Source organism: Pithys albifrons, chromosome 1 (assembly GCF_047495875.1).
Source record: "Pithys albifrons albifrons isolate INPA30051 chromosome 1, PitAlb_v1, whole genome shotgun sequence".
Classification (NCBI taxonomy): Eukaryota; Metazoa; Chordata; class Aves; order Passeriformes; family Thamnophilidae; genus Pithys; species Pithys albifrons.
In genome coordinates, this window is record NC_092458.1 from 84372872 (window position 1) to 84390204 (window position 17333).

The 17333-nt window shown below is 42.8% G+C and overlaps 1 protein-coding gene across 14 annotated transcripts in view; it reads left to right on the forward strand.

Annotated features, from left to right (window-relative positions):
* PAK1 (p21 (RAC1) activated kinase 1) overlaps positions 1-14278 on the forward strand; it is a 73026-nt gene extending 58748 nt beyond the window's left edge. For all 14 annotated transcript variants that reach the window (XM_071557064.1, XM_071557055.1, XM_071557114.1 and 11 more), the window contains 7 exons: positions 214-262; positions 2632-2744; positions 7246-7363; positions 7832-7931; positions 9753-9949; positions 11521-11658; positions 13108-14278. In XM_071557064.1, coding sequence (XP_071413165.1) covers positions 214-262; positions 2632-2744; positions 7246-7363; positions 7832-7931; positions 9753-9949; positions 11521-11658; positions 13108-13194 — 802 coding nt within the window. In that variant the 3' untranslated portion in view covers positions 13195-14278. The remainder of the gene's footprint in view (positions 1-213; positions 263-2631; positions 2745-7245; positions 7364-7831; positions 7932-9752; positions 9950-11520; positions 11659-13107) is intronic.
* Positions 14279-17333: the final 3055 nt, after the last annotated feature.

Below are 17333 nucleotides of genomic sequence, written 5' to 3' on the forward strand. Positions count from 1 at the left end.
GGACCTTAATTCCCCATAAATTCCCTGGTTTCTGCTCCAGCAGCAGTCTTGGTTCAGAAATATTTCAGATGACGTTTACCACTGGAATTATTGCATGTAAAGGAATAGGAATGAGAGCACTTAAGAGAGATAAGTGGGAAGGGGCATGTGTTAAGCTCTCACTCTTACTGAGGCACTAATAAGTGGGTTTTTTCCTTTCTCTGTTTCGTTTAGAGCCTCAGGTACAGTTTACACAGCAATAGATGTAGCTACAGGACAGGAGGTAAGTGCTGCCAGAATACCACAGCAGTGGATTTTGGACTGTGTCCTAAAAGTTCAAGTTGATGGTACAAAAAATAAAGACTGTCTTTCAGGGATTCATGTCATCTTCCTTTTTAATGAGGTCTTTATTTACTTACTAATGAGACATGGTTGAGTAGTCTAAGGAGAGAACTGGAAAAAAATGACTTCCCAAGTTTTGATTCCTGAGTCATTTCATATTTATAAAGATTCTTTCTGTGATCTCAAAGGCCAGAAACAAATGTTTGGACTGGGTTGTTCTTCAGTAGAAGTTTCTCTTTTCATCCCCAAGATCTCTGCCTGTCTCCATATAAACTCTTCCATATGTCCTCTGCTCTTTTGCTTCCTACACTTATAATAGTTGACTTGCATAGAAATAGTTCTTCTCCCACCCCTTGCCCACCTTTTTTCTGCCCTTGAATTTTGAGACAAGGAATGTCTGTCTCTTTTTTCCCCCTCACAAATACTGAAAACTTCCATGCTTATTGCCTGCATAATAAACTAGTAGTGATGGGCGTGCCAACATCTGTGGAAACCTTTATTGCTAGATATTGGATTTTTTAAAAGATGTAAGTGTATGGATTATTTCAAATATATTTATAGAAGTCTGCAACAGTGCCTGTCTACTTTGCATTTGTACAATGTCAGAGTTATCCACCAGTAAATTTCATAAATATACTTTTTGCTGAAACTCCTTTGCTCCCCTTTTCAATTCCTGAAGAATCGATACAGTCTAATTGCAGTCTCTGAGGAAGGGATGATGTATTTATTTTGAAACAATGACAAATTTTATAGGAGGAACTCCTTTGATGGTTTTCTGCTTTCTTTCTGGACCCCTTTGGTGACTGTCATGAAAATTTGAACTCTCATATTACAACAGACTTTTAAGTCATTCCCATTACACTAGTTTGATCAGGCTCTGGATTTTTAAATCTGCATTTGGGATTGCTGTAACCTTGCCATGCTGTTAACCTGTTCCTTTCTGTGAAGTGCACTGAACTCGGGAGCTCATAGAATGGCACAGATTTTGGAAACACTGGAAGGAAACTCCTTTATTTTGCACTATGAAGGAGCCTTGGGCAGCTTCCAGGGTAAAAGAATACTGAAGATTTGCACTGATGATGCCTATGTAGCATAACACCAGCTGGTTATTTTGTATCATAATGCATGTTACAGATACTGAAAATGCCCTCTTACACACCTGGACTGTGTGCCTACCCCTGAGCAGGAGTGAGGAAGTACAAGAGCCACTCTGAAGCTCCCTCAGTACTGGGCTGGGATTTCTTTATCTGCATAAAATGCCTTCCCTCTCTTCTTCATCTTTCATTCTCCTTTCTGGTCTTGCACAAAGAGCAGCATGGGGGTTTTGTTTTTGTCTTCTTTAACTACTGTTTGGCAGCCCTCCTGAATACTGTGGAAAACCAGCATGGTGTCTGTCTGCTCTTGCCTTTTCATGTGTTGGGATTTTTCTATAGTCTCCCCTGCTACATTATCAAAATGCTAATTGTATCCGCCTATATTGGCACTCTGTGGCTTGTTTCTTTTAATCCTTGCTTTTTGTGAGGTACTGGAGTTACTGGCTCCCATCCATTCACCGAGGCCTCTTTCTCTGCAAGGAGCAGCTTTGTAAAGGCATAACTGCATTTCCTTCCCTTTGCCTGGATATTGTACCAAAGACAGTTGAGTTCATACATCTATGAAGTATTTCTGCCTCCAGCTATGCTGAGCAGGCTTACTGATATGAAGGCTTGTCTGAGGGCCAGGTGCTCTCATGAGGTGCTGGTAGTGTGGAAACTTGAATACAGGAGTTGAATACATGTTGTAACCTCCCTGCTCTCTGCATATATCCATGCAGAGCAGGTATCCTGAAGCAGGCAGAAAGCTACTACAACTGACAAATCCATCCCTATTGTCCTTCAGTTGTGACTGAAGCAGAAATTTGCAGGGGAGCAGGAGAAAAAAAAACACACACACAAAAAAATCCAGAAATATCCAATTCAAAATAATAAGAATCCTTTAAGAAAGAAAAAGTTTTTGACATATCAGTGCATACCAGAGTAAGGGAATCTCTTTCCTTGTTACCAAGAAGGCGTAGATGGAAAGGACTATCCAACTGTAACATGAAGGTCCAGTATGAAAATGGTAACTTCCCTTGCCCTTTTTGGCATTAGGTATCATCCAGCATGTGTGTAAATGGACTGGCTTCAGGAACTTGCAGAGTTACTAAATAGCTGAGCATTCCATGATGAAAAAATGTTTTCCTCCTTCACCTGAATGTGTGACTAAATTGACTGCTCTTGACAGGTTTCTGGAAGTCTCCTGTAATAATTTATTTTGTCTTCTTCACTGCAGGTTGCAATTAAGCAGATGAATTTGCAGCAGCAGCCCAAGAAAGAACTGATTATTAATGAAATCCTTGTGATGAGGGAAAACAAAAATTCCAACATTGTCAACTACTTGGACAGGTATGTCAGCATTTGAAGGGTTCACAAAGGGACTCTGGAAAACACTTTTTTCTCAGTGTCCTGGCTCAGCTTAATGCAAGGTATAGGACAACCTTAAGTTGTTTAATGCACACATGTGGTTTTGGAGGGATTTGGGTGGCTTGGTGGTCTCTCCATAACTAGGAGAAACAGGAATCTGAATTAGTATTAGTAGGGTGTCTAGGCTCTCTTTAGAGATGCTAGCAGCAAGGCAATAACAGTATCCTGTCAGGGCTCCATTTTCCAGCTCTCTCCCTTGCCAAATTTGACACGGTAAGCTGTTTCCTTCCTGCTACTAGAGGAGAAATAGAAATAGTTTGAACCATATTATTTGTATTTGTTTTCCTCTTTTTTTCATCATGCACTGAGGAGTGCTGACATTCTGCTGGCAGAGGAGCAGGGTGGTAGGCTTATCCCTGTGACTATCCACAGCAGCGTAACAGCAGTGAGGGTGAATGACATCTGACACATACCATGAGGTCAGGGGAGACCTCAGTGCAGCCTTCCAGTACTTAAATGGGGCTTTTAAAAAAGAGGGAGAATGACTTTTTATGCAGGCAGATAGTGATAGGAAAAGAGGTAACAGTTTTAAACTAAAAGAGGGTATATTTAGATTAGGAAGCAGTTCCTTATGCTAAGGGTGGTGAGGCACTGGAACAGCTTGCCCAAAAAAGCTGTGGCTGCCCCATTCGTGGATGTGTTCAAGGCCAGGTTGGATGGGGCTTGGAGCAGCCTGGTCTAGGAGAAGATGTCCCTGCCCATGGCAGGGGTGTTGGAACAAGGTGATCTTTAAGGTCCCTTTGAACCCAAACCATTCTATGATTCCATGATACAGAAAACCCAACAAGCACAGGCATTGCATGGTGGCTGAATTCACTATGAACATAACACTGGTGCATTGTGTCAAGCCTGCGTCATTCACCTGTTAAAGATCCAGCTAATCCTATTCGAGCTGCAGTAAGATTTTCAGTCTGGTACACTCAGCATCTGAATGTAGCAGTTCTGATGAACTGCAGGTTTGGCTTATTGTAGAGTAAAAAGTGCCTAGATAGGGTGAGCTGCAGGCTTCAATCTTGGCAGCTCAGGGTTTTTTGAAGATGCAATGGAGGCATGCGACCTAGAATCTCTTAGAAATACTCTGAAAAAGTATTTGCACACTTGTTTGCTCTGCGTGTATATCAAAATCTAATCAGCTGTTTCTTTAATAGGTTTCTTTAACAGGCTTTTAATGTCTTAGCCAAAAAAAGTACTTTTTATGAACTGCAACATCAAGTTTATTGCTGAATTGTCATGGTGCTATGAGTCTGATGCATAGTAAAGAACTACTTTGTTGAAGTGACAGTCTGATCCTGAAATTTAGTGAAAGAGATGTGTGTGCAGGGAAGTGATGCTGGACAAACGCCCTTTTCTTAAAAAGAACAGAATTATGTTACCAGTGTAAAATGAAATAAGTGGTAAAGGAGAGTTAAGAATTGCATCTGGGCTGAAACTGTTATTTTCTCGTGAGTGATTAGAGGCTTTGTTTTGATAAAACTGAGAGACAGGCTCTTTCCATTAGAGAGAGCCTTGCTGTGTACATGCACTTGCCTTGTCTAGCCGGTGCTTCCCAGCTGCAGGATAGCTGCACATCCTACTGTTTTGTTCAAACTTCCAGCAACAAAAGCTGCTGCTTTTGTCCTCCACTTTCACTAATCTTTTTCAGAGAGATTAGCTTTTGTTTGAGTGCTGCACATGGACAGAACAGCAACTGGGATGAACTTGGCGATTCTTGCACCTATTATGCTATTTGAGCTTTTCAACTGCAGGATCCTGTTGCTGGTGAGCTGTGTCCCTTCTGAATTAAGCTGATATTTGGACACCACCTGTGGCTTCTGCTTACTGCTGTTGCTGAAGGAAGTATGAGGAAGGATGTTCTTACCACTGGGACCCAGTATCTGTTTTGTGGTTCTGCTACAGTGGGAGCTGCAAGATAGTCATTGGCATAAACCATCTTGCTCACTTCTCTTTGCCTCAGCTCCTGCCCTTATGCAAGGATTTCCTGTCCTTTGTCCTCTCTTACCTGCAAGACTTACTTGCTTGTGGTCAAGACAGCTTTTCTGCTGCACTGTAAATGGCCAGTGTTGCACAAAGGTGTGTTGTGACATTTAACATAGTGCCATGGCCTAATTCAGCTGTAGTTGGGATCTGAATTTAGAATCATCTGGCTCTGAAGACAGTTACACTGGTCTTCTGAGCAGACAGGCAGCCACTTGTGCTGAATTACCTGCTGGAGCTGCCAGTTTCTTTCTACTGTGTGAAAGAGGCCCTCAGAGCCTTGCGTCTAAACTTAGGCATCTAAACACAGGCATCAGATGTTCAGTGTTGGGGAAAGCAAATTTTTGCCCTTTGGTTTCTTTCTGAAGAACTCTCCTTAACTTAATAAACCCCATAAATAAGTGGTAGCTACAGTTACCCTCATTCCAGCCCAAGACTGAACCAGGAACGGATGGTCAGTGAATAAAGCTGAAGATGTAGGACAGTCATGCTACAAGAAAACACTGGTTTCTTTCCAGGCTACCTTCATGTTTGCATGTTGGAGGCATGTTACTGGTGCAAAAATCTGAAATGAATGAACTTCTGCTTCTGGGCAAAACCGTATTTTATAAACTTTATCAGTAAAAAAGGACTGTGACTTACTGGTGTGTATTTGTGACAGGAAGAGCTTTATGGACAACTTCCTAAGGTATCTAAGTGGAATACTTTACGGGATCAGGCATAAGCTGCTCTTGCAGATGCATGAAGAGAAAGCTGTAGACTGGTTCCTTCTTCATCAAAGACTTTAATTGGGTTTTTTTTTACTGCCAGCCTTGTTTTGGAAGGTGACTGTGAGTGACAAGGTGTGACCATGCTATGCCTGACGTCACATGTAGAGCAGCATGTAGGTGTACAGACTTCCTGGTGGTGTCTCCAGAACTGCTGAGAGAGTGGGTTTGAGTCATGACTACAGTGGGCAGCTCAGTGACTAAAACTGGCAAGAGATTGGAAAGATCCACAAGACAGTACCACCCAGTCCCTTGAAATGACATTTTTTTGGTGGTAGCCAGCAGGGAGACACTGTTGATTCCACCTCCCTGTGTATTATGTCAAATCTATCAATTATTGAGTTGCCAGGGTGTTGGCACATGCCTGTGGCTGCTCGTAACACAGCTTTGGTTCGCAGTTCTTGGCTCCCTCCATCCCTTTTGTCTGCAGAGACATACCAGCTTGCTCCCAGCATGTGGAACCTCAGATTGTCACGCAGGAATGGTGCAGCCCATTCTGCCCCCATCCTTAAAATCAAGTGGATTTGGGCTGTGGAGGGTGCTGTTAGTGATGGAGGGAAATATTGTGATGTCCAGGGTGGCTGATTTGTGGAGAGGGTGCTGGAGAGAGATCTGGAGAGAGCCTGGATTAGCAGAAGTGATGAAGAAGTAGCAATAGCATAGGGGCAGGGGTGTGGATGGAGTGGCTTTCAGAGCCCAACAGAATGTAAATGACCCACAGAATTTGCAGGATTGATTCTGAAAGCAGTTCTGCTGCTCCTCTCTCACTCGGAGGGGCTGCTGTGCAGGTGGTGCTGCTTTTGTTGGGGGTCTGTAACTCCAGGAAAAAGAATGCCAGTGCATTAGCTTCTGTTCCATAGTGGAGTTGAAGACCTTCTGCTCTGGGAGCATACCCTTGTGCCCTTGGGCATTGTATCCTGAAAGAAACTCCAGACTGCACCTCCCCTACCTAGTCTTCAGCAACACCAAACTAAGATACTCTCTTTGTCTCTGATATTAAAAGCTCTTCATAAATGTAACAGTGTTGTCATCTAGGTGTAGCTCAGACCACAATTATTTTTGGGGGAGATTATTTCATCAGCTTAGGTGTTGTCAACGTGTCCTTTGGGGGTCAAGCCCACCCCTTGCCCACTCCTATGGTGTCTCACTCATCTCTGTCTACTTTCCATGCCATGTTGGCCTTACTTACAAAGCAGGCAGTTCCTTACGACAACAGGATGCCAGAAGTAATGAAGCAGCCCCCAGCCACCTCTTCCAGTGCAAGATCCCTCAGAAGCCATGGTGTGTGCCAAATGTCTGGGCTGCATGTGTGGATCCCATCCTTGACTAGTAGCTCTTCCCTTTCTCTCCCAGCGGCAGCAGGAATTGTAAGGATGGATCTCCATCTTAGTCTGCATTCTTTCCATGGCAGAAAAAATCAGCCTTGCTTTTACGGACAGGAAACTTGTAGCAAGCTCTCCAATTACATCTCTTCAGCATCTGCACTCATCCCTCTCTCTGGTCATTGAGGTTGTGATTGGATGCTCCCATGTACCACAAATACCTGGTTCCCCAGTATGGTTAAATACAACTCCTGGTTTCTCTGCACTTGTAAGACAGCTTTAAAACCCTGAGCCTTCTGGGCAGGAAAATGGTGACATGCTCATACATGCTGATTTTAAAATCTGGTTTTGGTTCTTCAGTTACCTTGTAGGAGAAGAGCTCTGGGTGGTCATGGAGTACTTGGCAGGAGGCTCACTAACAGATGTTGTGACAGAGACCTGCATGGACGAGGGACAAATCGCAGCAGTGTGCCGGGAGGTAAAGCAGGAGTCACGCTCAGAGGGAGCTGTGGTTGGAAATGGGACACGGGCTTTCCATGATCTGTCACTGATTCCAGGGGAATAGCTGTCTCCAGCTTCTGTAATGCAACAGTCATTCTTTTAGAGGATGGGTTTCACCTGCAAGGTTGCAGTGTACAATTCTAATGCAAGCCTGATGTTTCACCGTAGATGGAGGACTAGAGTGGGAAACAGGATTGGAATCCTCTTGGTTACATCTCTGTTCTTCAGATCTTTTAGGACTAAGTTGTCCTTGTAGGATCTGCTGATCCCAGTGGGATATCTTTCTATATCCCTGCATATACTGAATATATGAAAAACTATGAAAACACTACACCCTTACAACTGAAGATGCATGTTGTTTGAGATTTTTAGTTGGCTAATTGTGACTGGTGAATAATTTCATGCACAGTAAGAATATCTCAATTATTTTTATTTTTTTCCCCAGTGTCTCCAAGCTCTGGAATTCCTCCATTCAAACCAAGTTATTCACAGAGACATCAAGAGTGACAACATCCTGCTGGGAATGGATGGCTCTGTCAAACTAAGTATGTGGGAAAGATTACTGGTGATGACTTGAGATACCAATCCAGGCCCGTTACCTGCTCTGGGCCAGGCATTTTAGGAACATGAGTGTTTAAGTGGTAATGAACAGGCTGTAGAAATGCTTCTGTAGATACTTTTGTGGCATTATTTTTAATGTAGATTGGCAAACATGAATCCATGTGAACTGATACCAGACTTCAAGTGAGGCTTGGGTTTTGTGTAGCTTTGGGCAGGCCATCTGTTTATGTGAACTAAAATAACAGTATTTTAATGCTGCTCCAGTCTAGAGAGATGGGTTGAAAGGTGTTGTGCCAGAAGGCTTTATTTGTGAACAATCTTTTCAGTCTGGAATATAGTGCAGGTACCTGGGGAGCAGGGGAAGTGGAGGAAGAATTGAAAACTGTGTAACTAGAAATCATTTAATCTTACAATGCCAACCCAGACTGGACTCCAAATGTTGTTTCCTCCTTGTTATATCACTAGCAGTGAAGACCTTGAGACTGTTCTGCCCCTGGGTGCTAAGGTAGCTGTTGTTCTTGTCACAGTCGATACGAAGATAAGACTGGAAAACCAGTGAATTATTATCTTCCACCTATAGCTTTAAGAGAATTGTGCTTCTTTTCTCTTCCTCGCAGTTCTGTTGGCTAGTACCCAACAGGCATGAATAAATCTATTTTTGGCAGCAGTGGCAGCAGATGTGACTCAAAATTCACACAGTGCAGATATGCTGAGTAAGAAGGTGGGGGTTTTTTTGCACATAATTGCCTTTAGACTAAAGCTGCACTTCGGTACACTCAGGTCTCTGGAGTGTTAGCAGTGAATAGTTGATGGGGGACAAAGTGCTCCATTCTCATGGAATAACTTGTTTAAGCACAGTATGCAGGTATCAGGCTGTAGATTGACGTTAGAGAAGTCCCTGTGGATATGATACAGTAACCTTCGTGATCTGAGCTGCTTATTGGCACTGCTGGAAAATTGCCCTGTTTATGAACCATATGTCCTTTCCTGGTATTTACTCTTGATGAAAACTCAGCTAGGAATCAGTTTATTTTCATCACTCAGCCTAAAATTAGACCTGTGATGCCATAGGGGGACAGGTTGGACACTGCATCTTGCTGTGTTGATTCTGCTGGGTTCACAAGAACAGAATGAGTTTTCTTTTGGTAAGTCAAATACAAAGAAGGCATAGGACCCAGCAATCTGTGTGAATGCTCTCCATCTTTATGTCTTTTCCAAGAAAATAATCAATACAAATTTATTCTAATTACTCTTTGCTTTAAATTTTTATTTTAAAATTTATTCTAAACACTCTTTGCTCTGTAAAGCAAATGCTATTTGAGGGATGATATATCTATCAGGGTAGTAATATCTCTTGGACTGAAAATATTACCAGACAGTACAGTGTGTGGGTTGGGAAGTGTATCTAGATCAGACTGTGCATTAAATTCTATTATCACATACCCAGGGATGGCGGTTAGACCATATATTACATAGGGTATTACAGCTGCATAATGCTGCAACACAGTCAAGTGTCTGAACATTTGTATAGTTATGTACTGATCCCCATCTTTCAAACAGAGAAGTCAGCAGCTCGGTAATGCTCATGGCCTCAGAGAGTGAGATTTAGAAACTTAGCTCGAAACCCTAAGCTCTGTATTAGCCACAAAACCACCCCTCCTTTCACAGTTGTAGCAGCAACACCCCAGACAGTGCAGCAAGGTAAAGTGTCCTGCAGCTCTGGTATCTCAGTAAGGTTGTTTTTGGAGAAACTTGCTGATTTCCCTGTCTGTTTCTTTCCCCTGTACCCCATTTTAATTTTTCAGCTGACTTCGGCTTCTGTGCTCAGATCACTCCTGAGCAGAGCAAACGCAGCACCATGGTGGGGACCCCGTACTGGATGGCACCTGAAGTGGTGACACGGAAGGCATATGGGCCCAAAGTGGACATCTGGTCTCTAGGGATAATGGCCATCGAGATGATCGAAGGAGAGCCCCCCTACCTCAATGAGAACCCCCTGAGAGTAAGCAAGTATCTTTTGTCTTCGGGTCTTCGCTAAGCCTGCTGGTGAACCTGAGCTCATGTGAATCCTCTGGTGTGGTTTCATCACCTCAGCCCTCTCATCTAATTCTGTTCTATGATTTTATGATCTCCTCTAGATGTCATAGTGAGCAGACTGAGATAGTCTTAGGTGAAAGCTGTAGTTTGCTCTGGGTAGCAGAGGTGTCGGTTCTTCCTGTGCAGAACCTTTGGTCAGCTCTGATGAGTTAGATCACACACACTCATAATTTCCCGTTTTCTGGAGATGCTGACAGAGGCAGAAGGAGTACCAGATGGCAACAAAGCAGTGATGTCTTGAAACCTTGTACCCTGTGAGTGGGGAAGAATTCTTCTTGAGTTAGGTCAGGCTGGACTGGGCTTTGAGCAACCCAGTCTAGTGGGAGGGTGATTGGAACTAGATGATCTTTAAGGTTCTTTCTAACCCAAACCGTTTTATGTTTCTATGATTCTATTCTATAAATGAAGCATTTTCCTGTTGGAAAATTGTTCCTCCTTGCATGCTCAAAGTAAAGTTACAAGCTTAATAAGCCTTTAGATGGGGCTTAAGCCTCCTGATGTCTTTGTCTTTTTTAACTTTTAACCAAAAGGGAAATGCTGTCAGTGTGTAGGGACATGACTGCTTTAAATATAAGCCATGTTTATGGCTTATCCCTCAGCTACACAGGTTGGAGGAATCTAGAAAAATTCTCCATCTCTTGCGCTGGAAGTGATTTTTGGGAGAGAAGAGCAGCAACAAGAAGAGTGTAAGGAATTAAATTGTGTTGAGTTAAAGTAACAGTACTTTGGCCTCATTTAACTCAACTTATGTCAATTCCCAGGCTACCAGACTGCTCCCATGGGATGTGCTGAGTGATGTGCTCAAAAGGCCTGCATATTAACAAGTCTCTGGCAGATTTCTGTTTCCTTTGAAAATTCATCCAGGAAGTTTCTCACATGAAATCCTGAAATGGATGAATTCTGAGTCCCTTGATTTTCCAGAGGAGGGTGTGTGTGAATACTTATCTGCAAGCAGTAGCAAAACTGCTTGTTTTTGCAGGATGTTAAAAGCTGCTGAAGGGTCTGCCAGACATCTTTATAAGGAGCCAACTCCATCTTTATCATATTGAGTTTTTAGGCTTTGTGCACTCAGGCAAAGTACTGACAGAAAAAAATCTTCTATTTAGTCAAGGTTACCTTTCCATGAGGACATAGTTATGACAGGAGTCTAGCACTGGTAGAGTCATGCCGGTTAACTTCCCTATGTAAACAGGCTCTGGTATGTTGTTTTTGTCCTTGTAATCCTTTGAGAGGGCTGCAGGATCCAAACCCAGATTAAGAGGGTAAAACAATAAAGGATTGGATCCCATCCACAAAAAAATAGGGCTGGCTGCTATTGTGTTTGCTGAAACTTACGCATTGATTAGTCACCCTGATAAGGTGGGTTTTTTTCCGCCCCATTGAACTGGGGAGAGGGGGAGGCAAAATGGGTGTAATACAGAGATGGAATTTAATCTTCATAACCTCCTGTTTCTTTGGTGATTGTTTTTGCATTAGGCCCTGTATCTCATTGCTACTAATGGGACTCCAGAACTGCAGAACCCAGAAAAGCTTTCACCCATATTCCGAGACTTCTTAAATCGCTGTCTTGAAATGGACGTGGAAAAGAGAGGCTCTGCAAAAGAGCTGCTACAGGTAGGTGATAGGCACAGAGACTAAACCAGTGTAATCATGTTATCTGAGTGAGGCCAGGCTTAGGGTGAGATCTTGTTTGAGGTTTCAAATACTGCATCAGCTGAAGGCACAAGCACAGCTAAGGTAATCTGACAGGGAGAAAAAAACCCAACCAAAACCAACAACCCTGAAACCTACATCTACAATAAAGTGTTAACAGACTGCTCCCTTTTTATGCTGTACTGGCTACTAGCAGCAGCTGTACAGCGTGTTCTGTGTACAACCTCAGATAGTAGCTATGTCCCAGGCCTGCCAAATTCTGAGCCCTTAATTCCCGTGGTTTCCTCACACAGCTGGCCATGACATCTGTATGTGTTGTCATGGTCTTGTCATGCTTGTTCCAATTTGGACAGCAGGAAGTCTTCTAGCCTTTGAATGTTTGGGCTGTCTCCTTTCTGGTAGAGGGATCACACAGCTCTTTGGAAAGTGCATGGCTTGCATTAACTGGAGCAAGTTTGGTGGTACCATGTTTTGCCCAATACTGCTTCTTACACAGATGATGGATCAAAGCTTGTGAGATATCTTAATCATAGAATGATTTGGCTTGGAAGGTCTGCTCGACCTGCTGTGGGCAGGGACACCTTCCACTAGACCAGATTGCACAAAGCCCCATCCATCCTGGCCTTGAAGACTTCCAGGGCTGGGACAGCTACAGCTTCTCTGGGCAGCCTGTGCCACTGCCTTACTACCCTATAATCAGGTATTTCACTGAAAACCTAGTGTCTTAGACTGAACTCTTGGTGCAAGTTAAGGACCAAGCTACCAGGAGTGGTTTGTGTGCTCTTTCTGTCAAATTTGCCATGAGGATGGAAAATGTAACTCTTTGTAAAATAAATGTGTGATCAGGAACACTCAGACCTCAACTATGAGACAGTTCCCATTTTTGTTTTCCTTTCCACTAATTTGTCTGCTGGGTTCAGACTTGGATGTGTTGTTGCCTTCTGAGACTGTAATATAATCTTACTGACCGGCAGAATGGCAGTAGTTGAAAGATCACTTTTTCTCCTGGACTTTCCAGTCCTAAAATATGAGAGGTCAGTCATGTCCTATTCCTTGAAGCAGGAGAACATTTTGACTGCAACTCTTCTGCCTGTTTTTAACTACTTTGTAGCCTGTTTTTTTACGGTTTTATTTATTTCAATCTCTGAAGCATATTGCCTTTGGTAATGCAGAGTTTTTCTTGATCTTGAGCATGTACAAATATTGGATAATTTAGCATGTGTTGAGTGCAAATCTCTTCATCACTTCAGGCAAGCCCCAAAATACTGTGATAACAGAGCTTCTGGTTTCACTTGTTCACTGACTAGAGTAGGTTCTTAAACTTCATATGGGTCTGGGTTTAGAATAGCCACAAGGCTTGTGGGACATGTTCTGAAAAATTTAATTTCTTTTCTTTTTGTTTCTTCCTAGCACCAGTTCCTGAAAATTGCAAAGCCCCTATCTAGTCTCACTCCTCTGATTCTTGCAGCAAAAGAGGCGGCCAAGAACAACCATTAAAGTGGTGAAGTCAGCACAGTCATTGTGTCAAGACTTTTAGATGTTCATTTCAGAGACTGATTTACTTGCCCCTCTACCCTTCTGCTCCTTCTTCACAGGGTGGCAGAGGTATTGTTCACTGAATGTGGAAGGGCACACAAGAGGGACATGGCTGATCTTACGTAGTGAACTGTCTTGCCATCCTTGTGATGGGGATGGTAAGAATATTTTGTATGGTTGAGAAGATCTTTCTGAGAACGTCTGAACATGACCTACACATAGCAAAGCCAGTTTGTTTTCATATTTCTTACTGTGTTTATTTTTAAAAATAATGTGGAGCCTTAGACCATGTTTATCTTATTAAATTAAATCTTTTGCTGGCTGCACTTTTCCTGCTTCTGCCAAGCTGCTATTACACCACTGAGGCCGCTCTGTGCTTTGGATGGCTTGAGGAGGGAAGGAAGCAGGCAGCAGCAGTGTGAACAGCTGTAACAACTGAGAGGGGAACAGGGGTGTGAAGGTGCATCCCTCCTGCAGCACTGCTGGATGTTTCAAGAGAGCATGGACAAAGCCTCTGTGTGCTTTCTGCAGCCATTGGAGAACTTAATTCATGGATGATCTCTTTGCGAAATTGTGTGAACTGGACTCCCCCCCACACTGCCACTTTAGTGTCAACTAGTTAAACACATCTCAAAAACTTCTGTTCTAGAAGGTAAATCACAGGAAAAAGTTGACAGAGAGCTCTTTCTGTGTTATTTTATTGCGCTATGAGGCTTTTCAGAGACCCTTGCCCTGTGTGATGAAGCAAACAGAGCAATTACTATTCTAAAGACAAGATTGTCCTGCAAAACATGTTGAAAACTCTTGTTTCTTAGAGCAAGTCCAATGGAAAACAAACTGATTGTAGATGCTGCTTTCTTCTTTGAGATGTGGGGACATGAAATTTTTTTGGTTTCTTTATGCTACTGATTCCTTTGGTTGCTAATAGTTTGTAAACCAACAAGAAACCTGGAACTACTAGAAGAGGGATTGGTTGTAAACACTGGGCTTATGTTTAACTGTGTACTGATTTTTAATAAAATGACTGCTGTGTTTCTTAACTTGAGGCTGGGGGAGAACTGGAGAATTCACTGTCACCAGACAAGTCTTTTTGAGGGGCTGTTGCTCGTGTGGTCAATGGGCATTTGAATGTGTTGGATGAAGTAATATACCCTTGTTTCTTAACCTATCTTCTGTAGTCCTTTGGGATAGCTGGTGGCTCCCAAGGGAGTAACTGTACACATAGAGGAAACGGATACAAAATTGTATTCAAAGTGCGGAACCTGCTTTCTCTGTACTGTGGTCAGGTATGGGGTGAGTTTAAACCTATTCTGGAGTAATCTCTTTTCTCTCTCCAAAGCACTTGTGTTGCACAAAAATTCATTCCTTCTTGCTGAGACCCACTGCTGGCTCAGCCTGTTCCTCCCTGCACCTGGAGTGTATTTAAATATATTTTTCCTAATGGCTCCACAGAATATGACAGCTCTTACACCAGCTTTACTGGGTGTAGATAGTTTGTGAGCTCCTTTGCTTCTGAGAGGCCTCCTGCTTTGTGCACCAGGGTGGTCACTGACATAAGGCTGAAGTATGAAGTCTGTTGACCAAATCTGCAGCCTCTCCCCCTTTTGTGTATATATATTTCATCTCCCTGTAATATTAAGTTTCCTCTCACAAAGTTTATATCCAAGGATGAATTCCTTGGGCAAAACACTAGAGCTGCCATCCTGGAGTGGGATATGATGTTTTGATGAACTTGCCTGCTTGGAGCTTAGGTGGAGATTGCAGAATGGAAGGCCACTACCCTTAAATAATTCCTTTTGATAAGGGCCTTTGTTTGTATTTCCTTTGGAAGATTCAAGATGGCAGCTGTGGGAAGAAAAGAGTATGTGGCTAGGTATCTCCTGATCTAAAATTTCGTATAACTGGTCTTAGAGATTCGGCAAATGACTTTTTTTCCTGATAGCACTTGGTTAAGTTTGATCCAGTGTACTTAATGTCTCTGATTTCTCTTTGATTCCCTTCCCCACTCCTTCCTCTGCATCCCATTGAGATGAGAACCATGATGTGTACGTGCCCCACCTGTGAGCACACACTGGAGCTTTATTTCTGCAGCGAGATTTATGCTAAGTTTCCCCAAAAAAGGTAGAGAAGGTTATTGATGTGTTTTAAGTTGCTCTTCTGGATTCTCTGTTGCACAATGGAAAGGGATTTATATGAATGACTGTTTATCCTTTTTGTGCTAGTGATGTGCTTCTGTCTCGCTGCCTTCCACGTTGACTTGGTCCTGCCTGCTTTCTGCTGGCTACATGAGAGGGGTGTTGCCTAAAGCCTTTCATTCTCCACTGGCAAACTGCAAGACTCTGACCACCATGCATGTGTGTCATCTTGTCCCAGGCTATTTTTCCCTACTCATGATGAGTGGGTGGGAAAAGGAGGTGATTGCTACAGTGTGCCTGGACCTAGTTTCCGGTTACCAGACACATCATGTTTTTATGTTCTCAGAAAATCTTAAAATTTTTAACTACCTTATTCTTAGGAGAATGGAGTTATTTTTTACTAGTTGCTCTGAAATGCATCCTTCCCTTCCCTCTCCCTTCACCTGTGAGTCACCTGGCACCAGCACCTGCGTTTGCTTTCAAAAGTCCTGTATGACACCTTCCTTTCTAGAGAGGGCTCTTAAATAGCAGCTCTTTGAATAGCAACTTTCTAGGTTTTGTGAGTAATTCTCGCAGTGTAGGAGAATTTAAAGTGTCTGAGTGATCTATCACCATGAGTGACCTTCTCGCTGCCTTGGAAGGTAATTCGTATTGGTGATAGATTTGTAACTAGGGCTAATCTTTAATCTCTGGGGCTTATTTTTCTGAGGATATCTTGTCTCTGCTGTTACTTGAAAATGACTCCGACTGGACAACTTCTTTGGTGCATGTGCTTTTTTTTTTCTATTAAGTGATTCACGTGAGTTGAGACCATTTTTAATCACAGCCCTTAATTATTTATTTATCTGCTAATGTTGAAGTCTCTCTTCTATATTAGAACATTAAATATTCAGTTGTTTGAGTGTCCTTTCATAAAATTGGTTTCCTTTTTGAGGTATCTCAAGCAATCCTGTACCAGAAATTATTTCACATTGCAGTTTGCAAAGGGCTTGATGAAGGGAGAGGCTAAAAGTCATCTTCTTTTTCTAGACACAGAGATTGTTTTATTTAAGTATCAATTAGTAGCTTCAATAAGACTTTTCCTGTATTTCAAGAATGGGCATTGATTTGTATTACTTTAGCTCTAGGTTTGTTTGTTTGGGTTTTTTTTAAACAAACAATTGATACGGAGTTCACTTGGGGCCAAGAGTTTGTGTGTGATGGGTGTGTGGAGACCACGTGGGAAGGAGTTTATTTGGACAACACTCTCAGGCACATGATGTGATTCTTGGAGTTGTCATGTGCAGGGCCTGGAGCTGGACTCAGTGATCCTTGTGGGTCCCTTTCAACTCAGGATACTCTATGATTCTATGAGGCTGAGAGTGAAAAGGCAGGGCAGGGATTGAGGGGACGGCACAACTAGCTAGTTGCAGTAGCAGTAGCACACCTTTAGCCATCCCTAAAATGTCTTAATTGAATGGTTGTGTTTTCAAAGGACATGACTCTGACTGATGAGTTGTTACAGGCTCTTCATTAGACAGGCATTATGCTTCTACCACAGTCTTCCCCTTTTAAACAAAAGAGGTGCAGGGATCTCTCCAGCAAGGAGGCTCCTTGAGAAAGGAGGTTTCCATGGAGACACTTACTTGTCTTAAACGATCTGGTTAGGGCTTGAGAAGAGGCTTGGGAGGTAAAGCCATATCTACACGAAAGCCACTATTTTGTAATGCAACTGGGCTTGCTGCAGTATTTTGTTGCCACCTTGATGCCCCTTTTTAGGAGGTTGGTTTTGAAAAAGTGCTGAGAAAGTTGCCTGGTCGGGAATGTGAGATGTCTCTTCTTAGCTGAGATCTCTTAGTATCGTAATCCGTGTGTCTCTCAAAATGCCGCAGGTTGGTGTAAGTAGGGCACATTTGCAGCAGAGTACTGTGCAGGAATAGACTGCAGTGGTCTCTAGTAGGTACTTGCTTCCTTAGCACCTGCATT